General features: G+C 39.7%; 2 protein-coding genes across 3 annotated transcripts in view; both read left to right on the top strand.

Annotated features, from left to right (window-relative positions):
* The first annotated feature begins 909 nt into the window (after positions 1-909).
* On the top strand, positions 910-11,359 carry uhrf1 (ubiquitin-like with PHD and ring finger domains 1). 2 transcript variants are annotated; one of them, XM_084548298.1, is made up of 17 exons: positions 910-1,043; positions 3,027-3,189; positions 3,472-3,735; positions 4,700-4,854; positions 5,735-5,950; positions 6,297-6,412; positions 6,554-6,740; positions 6,929-7,052; positions 7,240-7,347; positions 7,501-7,605; positions 7,690-7,796; positions 7,897-8,059; positions 8,243-8,380; positions 8,499-8,598; positions 8,787-8,932; positions 9,309-9,407; positions 9,852-11,359. In XM_084548298.1, the coding sequence occupies exons 2-17, from the start codon at positions 3,037-3,039 to the stop codon at positions 9,996-9,998; spliced, it is 2,328 nt and encodes a 775-aa protein (XP_084404424.1). In that variant the 5' UTR covers positions 910-1,043; positions 3,027-3,036; the 3' UTR covers positions 9,999-11,359. The 2 variants fall into 2 exon arrangements, with proteins under 2 accessions (XP_084404424.1, XP_084404423.1); XM_084548297.1 differs by lacking the exon at positions 910-1,043 and having other exon boundaries at positions 2,465-3,189.
* Positions 11,360-11,912: 553 nt separating this feature from the next.
* The window catches only part of kdm4b (lysine (K)-specific demethylase 4B), a 46,960-nt gene continuing 43,711 nt past the window's right edge, over positions 11,913-15,161 (top strand). The window contains exon 1 of the mRNA XM_084548200.1: positions 11,913-12,054. The gene's annotated coding sequence lies outside the window, so the exon portion shown is untranslated. The remainder of the gene's footprint in view (positions 12,055-15,161) is intronic.

Here is a 15,161-nt window from a genome sequence, read left to right as displayed (position 1 = left end):
TGTTATATTTTAATAGACATATTTAGCAGGTTTTATTAAATCCCTGGTAATGAAGAATTTTTTCAGAACTAATTTTTTTCCTGTTGATCATCAATCAAGATTAGAGCAGGTAGGTCACTGTTACAGTTTTAATTAGCCCATTTTCCCACATGTAACTAATATATTTGTATTTCTAAATATATCAGCCTACAGAAAGATCTTGATTTTAGGAAACTGTACAAAAGCTGAGTCCACATCTGCTCTCAAGAAAATTATTTTAATAACATGCTTTTAGTTAAATTTTAAAGACCAAGCTGGAACTGCCAGGATCACATGGACCAGCTAGACTCAAGAGCCGTCACAACACAATAGTAAGTGCATTGACCGGAGTGCAGTGTACAACAGTTTTGCAAACTCTCCCATGCACAGATCGTTGTTGCACACACACCTACTTCTCATTTTCTATTTTGAACTGAGTTGGCCTCATCAGCTTTCAGCTCCCGCCAAACTGAGGGGGAGGTAATTGCTCATCATTAATTAAACAGGATCATTAAATTCCATTTGGAGAGCTGCACGTCCAAGTTTAACATATTTAGATGATTAGTTGGAGGAAGGAAACTCATTGTGAAACCAAATAACGAACCAGTCATTCCACAGACATGATAAACAGCTCTAAAAGCGAGGTTGTTTACCAGGACCACCATCTGTCTCTCGGAGGGTTACCGGCGGCTGACAGAGCGCCGCATAATCTCGCGATAAACACCCCCAGGCCTGAGACATCCACGAGAATGTAGTTTCGCGCGCTGAGGCTAAGCTCCAGTCACATCCTAGATTGACAGCTCTGGTATCCAATGAGCTCGACGTAGTGAGAGGGCAGCAGCCAGTGGCGATGAGCGATTTCTAGAGCAGGCGGGATGTGGAAGTCTTGAAGAATAACTCATTGATCAATCTCCAACAAGGCATAGAGTTGGTCGTGCCAACCCAGCAAAGAAGTTGTTTGGGCAAGAACCTGAACGTTATTCCTTAACCGTCAATTTCTTGTTTTCACTTGGACGAGCAAACAGGTAAAACGGTTTTTTCCTCGCGTTCTGCTAACTTTTAAATTTGTACTCCATTGATAATATCTTCACATAGTAGCTAGCATACTAAGGTTAGCTAACTTGACAAAGTCCTACCCCCTTTCTTTATAGCTTACTACACCAGCCTGCAAAACGTAAAATTCAAATTCAATTCAATTTCTAGTCGTCGGGACAGTTTTCACGCTTTTAAGTACATTATTGATTTCTTTTTGCTAACATACTAGTTGAAATCTCTGTAACAATGCACTATAACGTGGTTTGCTGTGAGCGTTTATATGGGTGGATGATGAACTTGACTATGGCGAGCTGTTATCTTCTGCTGTTCATGTCTAGCACAGCTAAATAATCTGCAACACATGTTAAAGTCTCGGCTAGCTTTGTCTCTTCACTGCCTCCCGTGAAGAAAAACAAACGCGCTAACCTTCGTTTGCTTATTTCCCTGTTTGCCCTTTTTGGCTTATGATGAATTAAATCGGGTTTTCATGTGCATTTTCGAAAAAAACCCCAAGTGGTTACGGCGAAAAAACACATCTCCGGTGAGAAGTAGTAGTTTTGTTTTCGTTGTTATTGCTCGTGTTTTGTTCACTGCTCTTGGTTTATTTCGAGGCGAACAGGACCTCAGCTGAGAGCGCAAAAGTAAAAGTCAAGGAGGCTCCGAGCTCGCCGCTTCCTGATCTATATGAACAAAGCACGATATTTGTGTGTGAAAGGCCTTTCGTGTGTAACAATAATGTGTTTGAAAGAATATATGAGGTCGTGTTTCGGTGTGTTTTATTGTCACAGAGCGAAGGCACATTGTTTGCTAGCGCTCCCTCGCGTCCGGATGTGCTTTTAAAAGAACTGGGAGTGGCCTGGAGCTCAGTTTCCCGCACTGTATTCAAATCAGCCTGTTCCCTCCCTTTCTGATGCTCTGCTGTAGTGACAGCCCAGTGCTGAAAGAAATACAATACACACATTTCTGCTGCTGAGGGCCCTTTAAATGCATTCTTTAAAGTTAGTTTTCTTTAATCCACGAGCAAAAACAAGCTAAACATTTTTTTTAACCTTGGATGCAAAACTTAAAACCTAATTATTTTGTTGTGAAACTATTGTCTTTGTGAGTTCATAATCGGCTACTAAGTATAAATTTATATACTCGCAATAATTGCAAGAAAATGTGAAACTGAAATAAAAATCTGCCAATTCATCTTTGCCCAATTGTTCTTCAAAGTCGTGGTTGAATTCCTGGTAGGTGTCATGTTGCACTGGCATGCGTCACTTGCTTTCGGATATTGTGCACACGTTCACACGTCAGGAATCTGGTTCAAAGTTGACAGTGAATGCAGCTATCTATATTCCTCCAATAATACAACGAGCAGAGGACAAGAGTGTCATTCATATTTACTGAGTTTTTTTTTTTTTTTATTAATCTCAGATATGTATATTTCTAGTTTTAGTGTCCACCTCGTTGCTCCGTGGCTCTTACATTAACGCAGTTTCAATCCTCTGTATGTGCTGCACGTATGGCAAAACCGACGATGAAGCAGACCTTATTACAGCTGCAATATTACTTCACAAGAAGCATGCAGCACTCTTGCTGTTTCCATGCATTGAACAAAGTATATTTTCAAATTTTATTATACAAAACCATGAAGCAAAATAGTTTTGTCATGAACTACTATTCACTATTGGATATGATGCATTCATTAATTAATATTTTAATGGACAAAATAACAGTTTAAGCTTATGCAGCAGCCACGCATGCACTTAAATGAGTAAACCTGAACTGGATTTTGGTTCCCAAAAAACTCTATTATTTAACTTATGGTGCGTGTTTTGCATGGTACCTTGTAACCCTTAAAAACAACAACAAATGAAGGTAACTACTGAACCCTCCAGTACACATTACCCTACATATACCGTTTCTGGCAAAATAGCTGCAATGATTACAGTAATTATAATGGGGTCATGCTTTGACTGTGCACACAGGGCAGCTGCAATGTGGATTCAAGTGCGCACAATGGATGGGAAGGAAACCCATCGGGTGGATTCCCTGTCCAAACTCACCAAGGTGGATGAGCTGCGTGTAAAAATCATGGAGCTCTTTAAGGTGGAGCCAGAGAGACAGAGGCTCTTTTACCGCGGCAAGCAGGTGAGGCAGCATGGCTGTGATTTTATATAGAGGTGTTTGTTGCTGTTTATGGTGACCTTAATTCTTACAGTTCTCAGCCTTAAAAATAAACTGCTAGACATAAGTGTTTGGTTTATGCACTTTACACATACATTATGCTAGGGATCTGGGTGATGGATGTAAAAAAAAAAAAAAAAAAAAAAGAAGTTATAATAGCAGAAAAAATGTAGTGTAGAAACGGGAAGTGATGATTTTCTCCTTTTAATCATGTTTGTGTTTTTTTTTTTTTATAATTCATACCAGATGGAGGATGGCCATACCATATTTGACTATAATGTGGGCCTAAACGACATAGTGCAGCTGCTTGTTAGGCAGAAGATGGCCGCTAGTGTCGTCAAAAGCAAAGACAAAGAAGCTGAGCTCTCTGACTCTGATTCTGGCTGTGGGTCCACTCAGAGTGAGTCTGACAAGAACTCAACTCACGGCGAAGTAGAGGGTCAGACCCCTGGGACCTCTGCTCAGACAAATGCACCAGAGCTCGTTGACCCTGGATTTGGATCCTTCAAGGTATGGTAGTCGGTATTAAATGAGATGTTTTTAGTGGTTACAGGTTTTTTTTGGCTTTCTCTAGTGTAGCACTTGTGTTCACCCCAGTTTGGGCAGTGGTCATGAAGCATGACCAATTGACTCATGTTTTTTTTAACACGCTTGGAAGTTTCACAGGATGCCTCTCATCTTCCAGATAAGTGTGTTGTGTGTTGTTCCACATTAAGCCTTGCTCACAGCTGTGTAGGGAGCTTTGTATTAAGAGAGGATATAAGTGAATGGGTATACAGCAGCAGGATGTAGTTCAATATAACCAGGAAACATCCATCATCATGAATGCTGTGGCTGTCAGTATGCTTCAGGCTCCTCCATGCTGTCTGTACTTCTGCGTGTGTAACTCTTTGTCTTAACCATCTAAAAATGAAATTTTTTAAAACAATCTTGTTGACCATCTCTTTTCTGATAGAGGGCATTTACTCTACCTTCAAGTGTGGCAGTTCCGGCTGCAACCTCCTTTGACTGAAATGATTTTTGCAAGCCAAAAAAAAAACCACGGGCACCCCCGGTCTAGAGCATGCTCACATGTGTATTTCAGATTTGAATGTATTTGATTTCTACTGCTGCTTGAACCTTTTCCCTGTAAATACATTACATTTCTACCTTTATCTTTGTTTTTGGTGACTGTTTTGGTCCATATATAAATGCGTCAGGTTGTACGTTAAACATTACCATATAAATAGAAGACTGGAGTCTTTGAAAGATCAAACTGTAGTGGCTGTACGTATCCCTCATTTCTTCGCCCAGGTTCTGATGGACATGGTTTCATTTTGCAAGATGTCAAATGAGCCATTTCATCAACTAAAGTTAACGGAAACATGTGTTTTTGAAACTTTTTTTCATCAAGGTTGTTTTGTCTATATATTGCACTAAAACATGAAAAATCTCCATGAAGAGCTGGCTGACTTTTTCTTTTGTGTGTCTGAAGATCAATGAGCTGGTGGATGCGAGAGACCTGAACATGGGAGCGTGGTTTGAAGCCCAGATCTTGAACGTTACGAAGACCACAAAGACCCCCAAAGAGGATGGCGCTGAGGCACAGCCAGATGAGGAGGAGATACTGTACCATGTTAAATACGAAGAGTAAGAATCCCTTATCTGTTCTTATCTAAAGAGCTTGAAACTAACTAGTTTCAGCAATGAAAGCATTAAGGGAAAGATCTAAATGGAAACATATTTGACATATTTACAAATCGGTTAAGCAAAGTGATCAGTGATATTACTGATCCTCCAGAACTGAAGAGGACAAGTTAATTGTTTTAATGACCTGGGTGATTTTCCTTGTCACATGTAATGTAATATAAAGGACTTTGCATTGGAGATCATGGCTTGACTAACCTGCTCTGGTGGTTGTTTGGGCTACGTTATTGACGGAGGTAAACCAAAAGTAAAACAATAAGATACTACCATCACTCAGTGAAACAGGTTTTGTCTCTTGTCATACACTGTGTAAACAGAACATTGTGTGTTGAAGTGTAATGCTAATTCATGCCACTAAACGGTGTCGGCTGTTGAGCATGCTTCCGGTGCGTAAACGGAAGTCAGCTGCTGTTGATGTACTAATAGTAACTCATGACTTTCTGTTGTGGCTCCACATGGAAGGCTTTTCAAATCCAGACTTGAACTCTAGACAAGGCAATTCAATTCTCATTGAATCTGACATTAAACTCTAATGTTTCCTGAGTTACAAGCCCTAACTGTAGAAGTACTGTTTTCTCTGGTTCCCTTTGACTTTTCCCTCTTTGAAAGGTGCTCTTGTGTGTGCAAGTACATTAGTATCGGAGGGAACATTGCTCTGAGTGGTGTAGCTGTTCAAACCTGCTGCATTAGCAGTTGGTTCTCACCATTCAACCATTTTTAATTTGGTAAAAGTTTGATGCAGTATTGTGCAGGAAGCACCTGTGTTGGTCTGTGGTGTGTCTCTGAGCTACTCAATAATATGATATCCCGTTTGCCTACACAGCTACCCAGAAAATGGAGTGATTCAGCTGCTTGCCAAGGATGTTCGTCCACGGGCCCGCACCGTGTACCAGTGGCACCAGCTAGAGCCGGGGATGGTTGTTATGGTCAACTACAACCCGGATGATCCCAAGGAACGTGGCTACTGGTATGACGCTGAGATCCAGAAGAAGAGGGAGACTCGTACTCTACGTGAGATCTACGCCAAGATTATCCTTGGGTAAGGACATTGTTGGATATAAGGTGGAGTCAGTTACCACAAGTCATGTCTGAGAAAATATCTATTCAGCTAGCTGTGGTAGCAGGTGGATATTTTGAGGTCACTACTGTAACAGTATCTCAGATTTTGAATGCCACAACTGCAGGTGGGTGAAATCGAATTTCCTGCTGTGGTATTGATAGATTGCATAATGTGATCGGTACCGGAATAGTTTATAAGGCTGCGGTATGAACAGCTTTCATTTTCATAAAATATATATATAAATATATACACACACACATGTTATGACTCTTTACATTGTGCTTTTCTTTGACTGTAGCTTGACACTTTGTTCCTTTGTTTACAGCGATGCCGGTGACTCTCTTAACGACTGCCGAATTATGTTCCTGACCGAAATCTACAAAATTGAGGAACCTGGTTCTCTCGGTGATGCACCAACTGGATCTGAGAGTCCACTAAAAAGTAAGTGAAAGACAAAATATTCCAAGTCTTAAAGGCACGTACTAGTAGCTATTGGCAGTCAAGAGTTTTAACTTGTAAATAAGAAAGATTTATACATTGAACTTTAGAAAATATAATAAAATGCAATATCTCTCCTCTCAGGATCAAATGGGCCGGAGTGCAAGCACTGTAAGGATGATGTCAATAAAGCCTGTCGCTGGTGTAACTGTCACATCTGCGGTATCAAGCAGGATCCTGACAAACAGTTGCTGTGCGATGAATGTGACATGGCCTATCACATCTACTGTCTTAATCCTCCACTCACCTCCATTCCTGAAGATGAGGACTGGTCAGTAGATTCATAATTACACAATTACACACACATTATTAAGTTAGTAAATGGTGAGCGACCTTGTAGATTTTTGTTTGTTTTTTTTTTCTCTAAGAAATGTCTAAAAAGCAAACAATTTGAAGATTACTATTATCAGTATGTTGATCTTGACTTTGCCTTTACCTTAACGTGTCATATTGTCTCAGGTATTGCCCAGGTTGCCGCAACGACAGCAGCGAGGTGGTGCTGGCTGGAGAAAAGTTGAAGGAGAGTAAGAAGAAAGCAAAGATGGCTTCTGCCAGCTCCTCCAGCCAGAGGGACTGGGGCAAGGTGAGTGCTGCCAGACATTTAAACTAATTGTATGTGCAAGATTTTTAAATTTTTTATTATTATTATTTTTGGATAACTTAAAATTATGTTGACATGCTCGGTGTCCTTGTAGATAACTAGCTCGTATGCTATAATTTTACCACCTTCAAGAGTCTTCAGATACAAACCTTTACTTCTCCCCTTCCAGGGAATGGCATGTGTTGGTCGAACAAAGCAGTGCACCATTGTACCATCCAACCACTACGGCCCAATTCCTGGCGTTCCTGTCGGCTCTCTGTGGAAGTTCAGAGTGCAGGTCAGTCCATGCATCCATGTGAAGTTGATTTGGAAACCTTTAGGAGTATATGGAATTCATAATTGTTGATTTTAAATGTTAAGACATATGAGAGAAGTAAGTGATATCTAGATATGTACTAAAGAGTTTTTATTTATTTTTTTTTTTTTTTAGGTCAGTGAATCTGGTGTCCACAGACCTCATGTTGCTGGAATCCATGGCAGAAGCAATGATGGTGCCTACTCTCTGGTCTTGGCAGGAGGCTACGAGGACGATGTGGTATGCTGCTATTTGGGTTTTATTTCTGATACCACAGTTTCTGTAGTTGTTGTGTAATGTAATATTTATTGTATTGCATTATAGGATGATGGCAATGAGTTTACTTACACCGGCTCCGGAGGTCGAGACTTGTCGGGAAACAAGAGGACTGCCGAGCAATCGTGTGATCAGACACTGACTCACATGAACCGGTATGGCATTACAGTAACTAATTCCTGCTAACAGGATATCTGGTCAGCTTTTGCTTTGCTTGTTTTTCTTTTCTAAATTGTTTGCTTTGGGATACAACAGGGCACTGGCTCTCAACTGCAACGTACCTGTTAATGACAAAAACGGAGCCGAGTCTAAGAACTGGAAGCAAGGCAAGCCAGTAAGAGTTGTGCGCAGCTGCAAGGGACGCAAGCACAGTAAATACTGCCCTGAGGAAGGAAACAGATATGATGGGATATATAAGGTATGACAAAACACTACACGGGCATTTTAGAGGAATGTTAAGCTGTTAAGGAATTGTCATAGCCCATTTATAGGAACTGAATTGCTAGTTTTCCAATAACTATCTCGACAAACTTTAAATTTTTAATCTTGTACCTTCGATCATCTATTTGTAGTTTTACTTAATGTGTCTGGTTTCATTCAGGTGGTGAAGTACTGGCCAGACAAAGGAAAGTCTGGTTTCTTGGTGTGGCGGTATCTGCTGAAGCGTGATGATGATGAGCCAGCACCGTGGACCAGAGATGGCAAGGAACGCATCAAGAAGCTTGGTCTCATCATGCAGGTAGAGATCAGATTGCACTAGGTGTACACTGGTTATTGTGGTGTGTTGCAATCGGCTCACATTGATCAGCATGCTAATAATGTTGAAAACTGATCAAATTGACCTTTCTTTGTTCCAGTATCCTGCTGGCTATCAGAAAGAGAAGGAGAACAAGAATGAAGTGGAGGAGGAAGCGACACCTAACAAGACAAAGAGGAAGAGAAAGTCTCAGAGCAATGGTATGTTAGTTTTGACATATTGTATTATCTGAACCATCAATCATCCACTGATCGTATACAAAAAATCCCATTGCTGTGAGGAGTGATCCAACTTTTCGAGTGCAAGTGACAGATTAATAGTTTTTCCCTGTAAGAGTCTTCTGCTGCAAACTTAATAAGTGACAATTGTATTTCTTGGTTTCTCACAGAATCCAAGACCTCCCCAGGGAAGACTCCTAAGAAAATCAAGGTAGAGGTGTACAAGCTGTCAAAGGAGCAGAAAGCCCTCATCAAGAATGACAACACAAACAAGAAGCTGTGGGATGAAGCCATGGAGTCATTGTCACTTGGGCCGGTGAGGGTGGCTGTGCATTTCTCAGTTTGCCACAAGGATGTTGCATAGTCCAGATTATTTTTTGATTAGTCGTAGGTGTGTTTGTCCTGAATGTGGGTCTATACATCAAGTTTTACTTTTCTAAACCATTTTATCACCTCTTTATATTGTGTCACTCATGCAATAATAACTTGATAAATGACTGTATATCGGATTTACCTCAGACAAACGGTGTGGTTGCTGGAGCTTTATTATTGGTGCTGTTTTAGACCATTTCCCCCCTCCAGATCAGCATTTTGTTAAGGAGCAACTGATGTAAATTTAATATGAAATGGAAGAATGCTGTGTCACAACACATTGTAATGTTTTTTTTTTGTGTATCGTTTTATTTCTGTAGAAATTCTTGAACAAAGTTGAAGAAGTTTTCCTCTGCATTTGCTGCCAAGAAGTGGTCTTTCAACCCATCACCACAGAGTGCCAACACAATGTCTGCAGGGTAAGAAACCACGGTCCTAATCGAGTAAACAATGGAAAGTTGATTTGATAGCTTTAAAGTAGTAGCTGCAAAATGAGTGATAAAGACTGCATGACCTCATGGTGATGTTGCAATACATTTTACTTAAATTGATTACTTTTCAGTCAGTGGACACCTTTACAACTTAAATTCTGGGAACAGAGAAACTGTGAGAAGTCATAATATGCCTTTAAAAACACATGTACTTTGTTAAGAAGGGGTGGTTGAGTAAATGAGTGAAATGCTGTTGTATTGACATAGTGGAGGGAGTAGAATTATCATAAATGCTTTGGGAGCTATAGCATCTTTTGATGGATACCCCCACCTACCTCTGACAGTTGTCACTGAAGCTGTCCTCAGGTACTCGGGGGGATTGCAGGGTTAGTTAAATCACAAGAGTAACCTGTTCTGTTCTTTTTACTCCAGGAATGCCTTCAGCGATCCTTCAAAGCAGAGGTCTACACCTGCCCGGCCTGCAGACACGACCTGGGCAAAAACTACTCCATGTCGGTCAACAAATCTCTGCAAGACATTCTAAATCAGTTTTTCCCAGGCTACAGCAACGGACGATGATCATTGGTTCTGCCTACTTGGCCCTTGAGGAAACGTGATTTTAAACTGTAAGGGGCTTTTTTAGTAGAGGCAATAAAGAATCACTTTCTCTTAATATATTTTCTATGATTATAAAACTACAATATTTGTGGACTTTGATGCTCCCATTATTTTATACCGTGGATCAGCCATGATGCGGTGTCAATGATGAAAACTCCTTTTTATAACTGGCTGTATTATTACTCCATTAATACTTTTACTCCCAGTGTTTCGTTCTGGTCCATTAACTAATGCTAATATTATCCGTGATGTAAAAGTTGTCACTTAACTAAATTCTTCCGTTTTAGCACTCGTTAAAAGAACGTTCAGCCGTTTTCCCAACTCTATCTGAGATGTTTTTGAACAATCCTATCTGCTTGGCTGTTGTTTTGGCTGTGGTTGGTCATTTTGGTGCAATTTATTTTACTGAATTTGACCATTCAGATTTTAATTAGAGTTTTCTTGGATGGTCAGGTGATTGTGATTGCACTAATATGACAATTGAGTAAAGTCCCCTTTTTTTTTTTTCTTTTTTCTTTTTTGAGAAAAGATGCTTTCTCAATCGACCACTGCTCAGTACAGTGTAGATGAGACCAAATGTACAAGCACAATCTGAACCAGGATTTTTGTTGTTTTCTTGCCCTTGAGCACATGTCTGTGGGAATTGTGTCATCGAACAAATGTTGGATTTTCCAAATTATTTTATGGTTCCCTTAATACTTACATGATTGTATATGAAGTTATTAATTTGATATAACCCTTAATGCCAAACATTTTCTTATACCATGGCATAAATTTGGATTCTCCTCACTTTGAAAAGTTGTCACTATAAAGTCCAAAGAAACGACAATGCTTAACCAAGATTGTAATGTAGAACTATCATCTATCTAGGTCTCTAGATGTTGTCCCTGACACTCGAGCCTTGCTGAGTTTAGAATTTGTATTTTTTTTTTTATTTTTTTTTTTTATAAAATGTGTACTTTGATATTTTATAATCCATTACTGCCATTTGTGTTGGGGGAGGTGGGGGTTTCAGTCTTTTGTCTCCATTGGTCACTTGTGAAACCTGACCTCATTTGATTGAGCTAAAATGAATTTACTACTTTTGCGGTTTTGCCTTTTTTTTTCTTCTAGGAATGATATTTAGTGTTGAATTTTAACAGCTGTGTGTGTATATATCTATCCACATGCCAGGACTAAATGTTTTGACTGAAAGACCAATATTTGCATAGACTGGGAAATGTATATTTACTGAAATTGTATAATTTTTTTTTGTAGTGCATTTTAGTTTTATGTAGTTTTAGAATTATTTGCACGTTTGGTGTAACATTTTGTCTATACATTTTCAGTGTTATTCAATAAAATTTTAAATTTGGTATATTATGTTTTTATTTTATTTTTTTTTTAAGTGAAGGTGGGGAGACTTTAAATTTGTGCAGTGAACTTGAACTACGGTATGAAAGGGACTAGTTGTGCATGTTTAGATCTCTGCAGGAGAAAGTGTTTTAGATTGTTGGATTTAAAGTATTGATAAATGGAACTAGAAACCCACTGACTCTAAGCTTCAGAGAATTTTAATAAGGATACTTGAGTAATGGAGGTAGATGCTCTGGGGGAATGAGAAACTCTTGACCTCACATGAGTCAGAGAATGTGTAAATATGTTCATCTGCACAGAGGGTACTTTTATTTTTCTCGTGTTTAGCCGAGCATAGCAGCCTTTAGCACATCCGGCGGTGAGTACGTGCACGCCACGCACGTACACAGTACCGGAACATGGATACTAGTAAATGTGTCATTTCATTGGGTGATTTGTTTGTCTGTAACAAAATAAACCAATCAAATTGCCATGGCGTTCACCAAACGGCTTATCACGGCGTCGCTCCACCAATCACAAGGTACTGATTGTAATGTGGGCGTGGCTCGTCGACACCATAAGCTAGCTACGGCTAGGAGAAAATCGATCCAGGGAAATTTAACTAAAGGATACCAAATTCGACTGAGCAAAACAGGGACAGGACTATATTTTGCTGCAGGAGGTAATATATCCCAAATGGGCTTGATTTAGTTCTGTCGCAGAGACTGTGTTGTCGCTTGACCGTAATGTGTGGTGTTCTGTCGTCGCGGTGTTTTGTTTTTTTTCTAAATGCAGATATGGAAGTAGCTAGCACGAAGCTAGCCGACGTTAGCTAGCTATACATTTACATGAGGACTCTGGGATGTGTAGCTCTATAAAATGTTTGGGTATGAGTGCAACTCGGAGAAATTGCATTTTGCAACTATTTGGGTTCCGCATTATTTTCTCATTGTGAGGGGCTTCAGCTACATTTTCTGTTCCTTGTCATAGGTAAAATGCTAACACTTAATGGTAGTTGTGCAGGGCTAGCGTCGCCTGTAGCTGCAGTAATAACTGACACCGAAAAGCGTCGTTATTACTCTCAGGCAAGCCAAGTACGCGAATTAACGACACGGTTCACATATACGTAGTATGCTCCGCGTTAGCATCTCAGTTCTTGCAAAAGGGGGGCAGTCGTTGCAGTATTGGAAGAAGTTTCAGGCCCAGATGGAGTTAAAGGGTCAATGTAGGCCCCTTAATGTTTTGATTAAACAGCTGGGGTCATGTGGCCATCCGCTGAGCATGTCTGGGTCCCTGCTTCTAAATGTGAGTGAGTCATTTTTGAGGTACTTTTGAGGGCATTTTGAAACCAGTACTATTGATTGTGAAAGTAAAAGTAGTTCCTAGTCGGGCAGTAGGGCAGGTTTCGTATCAGCAAGCTATCCCGGAAGACATCGTTCCCAGTCACATAGTTTTGCGTTGAACTGATTTATTAATGTTATACATTCATTTTGTTATCGCTTTCAAAGATCACCGCCTGTGTTTTCATTCAGCTACTTGGAACCTGACTGCTCCTTTCCTGCACAGTAGGCTTTGTGTGCTTGATGCAAATGACTTAGGAAATTATAATTGCAGTTTCTCTGGCCATGTAGTGGCAACTCATTGTGCTATAAATAAATGACACATTTAACACTAGTGCTGAGTTTCAGAGGTGTGTAAAGTTGTAAATGATGAGCTGCAGTTCATATGCAGGACTGCAGTGTTGTTGGTGTTTCTTTTTCGCATCTGTGCGTTTTTATTGTGATTTTTTGTCCCCCCCCCTCGTTATCTAAACCATGTTGTTCTCGCTGCTGTGCAAATTCAGATCTAAGATAGATTGATCTTTCCTTGCACGCCAACCCTAAAACTAAACTCCTTTAGATCAATTAGTGTGCCCTGCGTGGGCCTTGTACTGCAGCTGAGGAGTTGTTGATTGAGTTTGTTTGGGTTGAACCTGTGCCACAGTTAATCTCCTAGCAGATAACTTCTTGCACCTGTTTGTGCAAAACAGTTGACATGTGTCATCTGTTTGCTTGGAGATGGGGAAAAATGAGAAAAACCGTTCATAGATTGTGATGGATTACAGTGATCTCTTGGAAGATTCAGGATTGATGCACATAACTATGTTAATAATCTTTTTCTGCCCTCAAACACATGAACATCTCTGCTTTGTACACCACCTTGACATTAAGGATATAGTTTCATTTGACGATATAAAGCTTTTGGATAACTTACTATCAAGGTAAAATACCATATGTAGGGTCCATAGATACCAAGAGCCAAGGGGTAGGGCTCAAATCATTCTGAATTTTCTTTTGAATAACATTTTACTCAAAATAATTAATTTAAACCAAACAGAAGTCCAGAAAACATAGGTTCTCGTGACTGACCTGTCCTCTGTTTAAATTTTGCATACATTCAAATGCAGAGGAGGAAAGAGAAAGAGAGTCACAGATGAAATGGCACAAATGAAAAATACGCCAGTACTAGCTAATTGAATCGATTTGAGATTTTTAGGATTAGAGCAGAAACAGTTTTTGGTTTCTTTTTTTTTGATCAAAGTCTTTTTATCATTTTCCAAATTTTTCAATTACACAAAACAATACAAACAAAACAACACTACATGGACAGACACAATCTGAACATACACCCTTCCCACCCCATCCCCAAAATGCCAGAACAATGTTGAACAATGTTTAAAAAGAAGTAAACAAAAGAGAGACAATTGTGCATTTAGAAACAAACATTCCGTATGTTCCACTAGCAATTTCACGGGGTCACATATTTACTGTACACAGTCACATTAATTATTCAGTAAAGTTGGCAACAGCCACATTCTCAACGAAGGATATGAATGGCTGCCAGGTAGAATGAAATTTCTCAACAGATCCTCGGATGGTATACCTAACTTTTTCTAGATGGATATGACACATGACCTCTCTAATCCAACGTCCATATGTTGGAGGTTGAGAATCTTTCCATTTAGAGAGAATAAGCCTTCTGGCCAGCAAAGAACAGAATGCAATCATGTTCATATTGCACTTACTAAGAGAGATATCCATTGGGGTCACCCCAAACAGTGAAATGAAAGGGGATGGATGTACAGTTTTCCCACATATCTTAGAGAAGGCCTCAAAAATAGATCGCCAAAATCTGTATAGCTTTGGACATGTCCAAAACATATGCAACAATGAGGCTGGAACTTGTCTACAACAAGTTGGATCCAAATCTGGTTTAAATTTAGTTAATCTCTCCTTGGACCAGTGAAGACGATGCACAATTTTAAATTGTACCACAGCATGTCTTAGGCATACAGAGGAGGAATAAACCCTCTGGATAATCTTTTGCCAGACTGGCTCAGAAATAGGTTCCTCCAGGTCTGTTTCCCATTTATATTTAAGAGACTCCAATTTGGTCACTTGATGTGAATTGATCAATTTATAAATTTTACTGATAATTTGTTTGGTGACTGTAGAACATTTAAAGATCGAGTCTAAAAGTGACATGGGAGGGCATAAGGGAAAACAGTCTGAGTTAGACATAATAAAACATCTGACTGGAAGATACCTGAAAAAATCCGACCTGTGAATACAAAATTTTTGTGATATCTGCTCAAAAGAGGCAAACTTACCTTCTATGTAGAGATCGTACAGTGACTTAATTCCAATTCATGGCCAAGAGTCGAAGGCACCATCGATTATTGATGGAGTAGAGTTTTTGGTTTCTGAACAGGGAACTCATTTAACAAGTTTTAAGATAGCAGTCATCTGA

This window comes from Chelon labrosus (assembly GCF_963514085.1).
Source record: "Chelon labrosus genome assembly, chromosome: 7".
NCBI classification, from domain to species: Eukaryota; Metazoa; Chordata; class Actinopteri; order Mugiliformes; family Mugilidae; genus Chelon; species Chelon labrosus.
Note: the sequence above shows the minus strand (reverse complement) of the source record. Positions and strands in the feature narration are given on the sequence as shown.

Coding starts and splice junctions, on each gene's coding strand:
- uhrf1 (XM_084548297.1), top strand. CDS start 2,911: ATGAAGGTAACTACTGAACCCTCCAGTACACATTACCCTACATATACC. Junction 7,797..7,896: donor ACACTGACTCACATGAACCG/GTATGGCATTAC, acceptor GGGATACAACAG/GGCACTGGCTCTCAACTGCA. Junction 8,381..8,498: donor AGCTTGGTCTCATCATGCAG/GTAGAGATCAGA, acceptor TCTTTGTTCCAG/TATCCTGCTGGCTATCAGAA.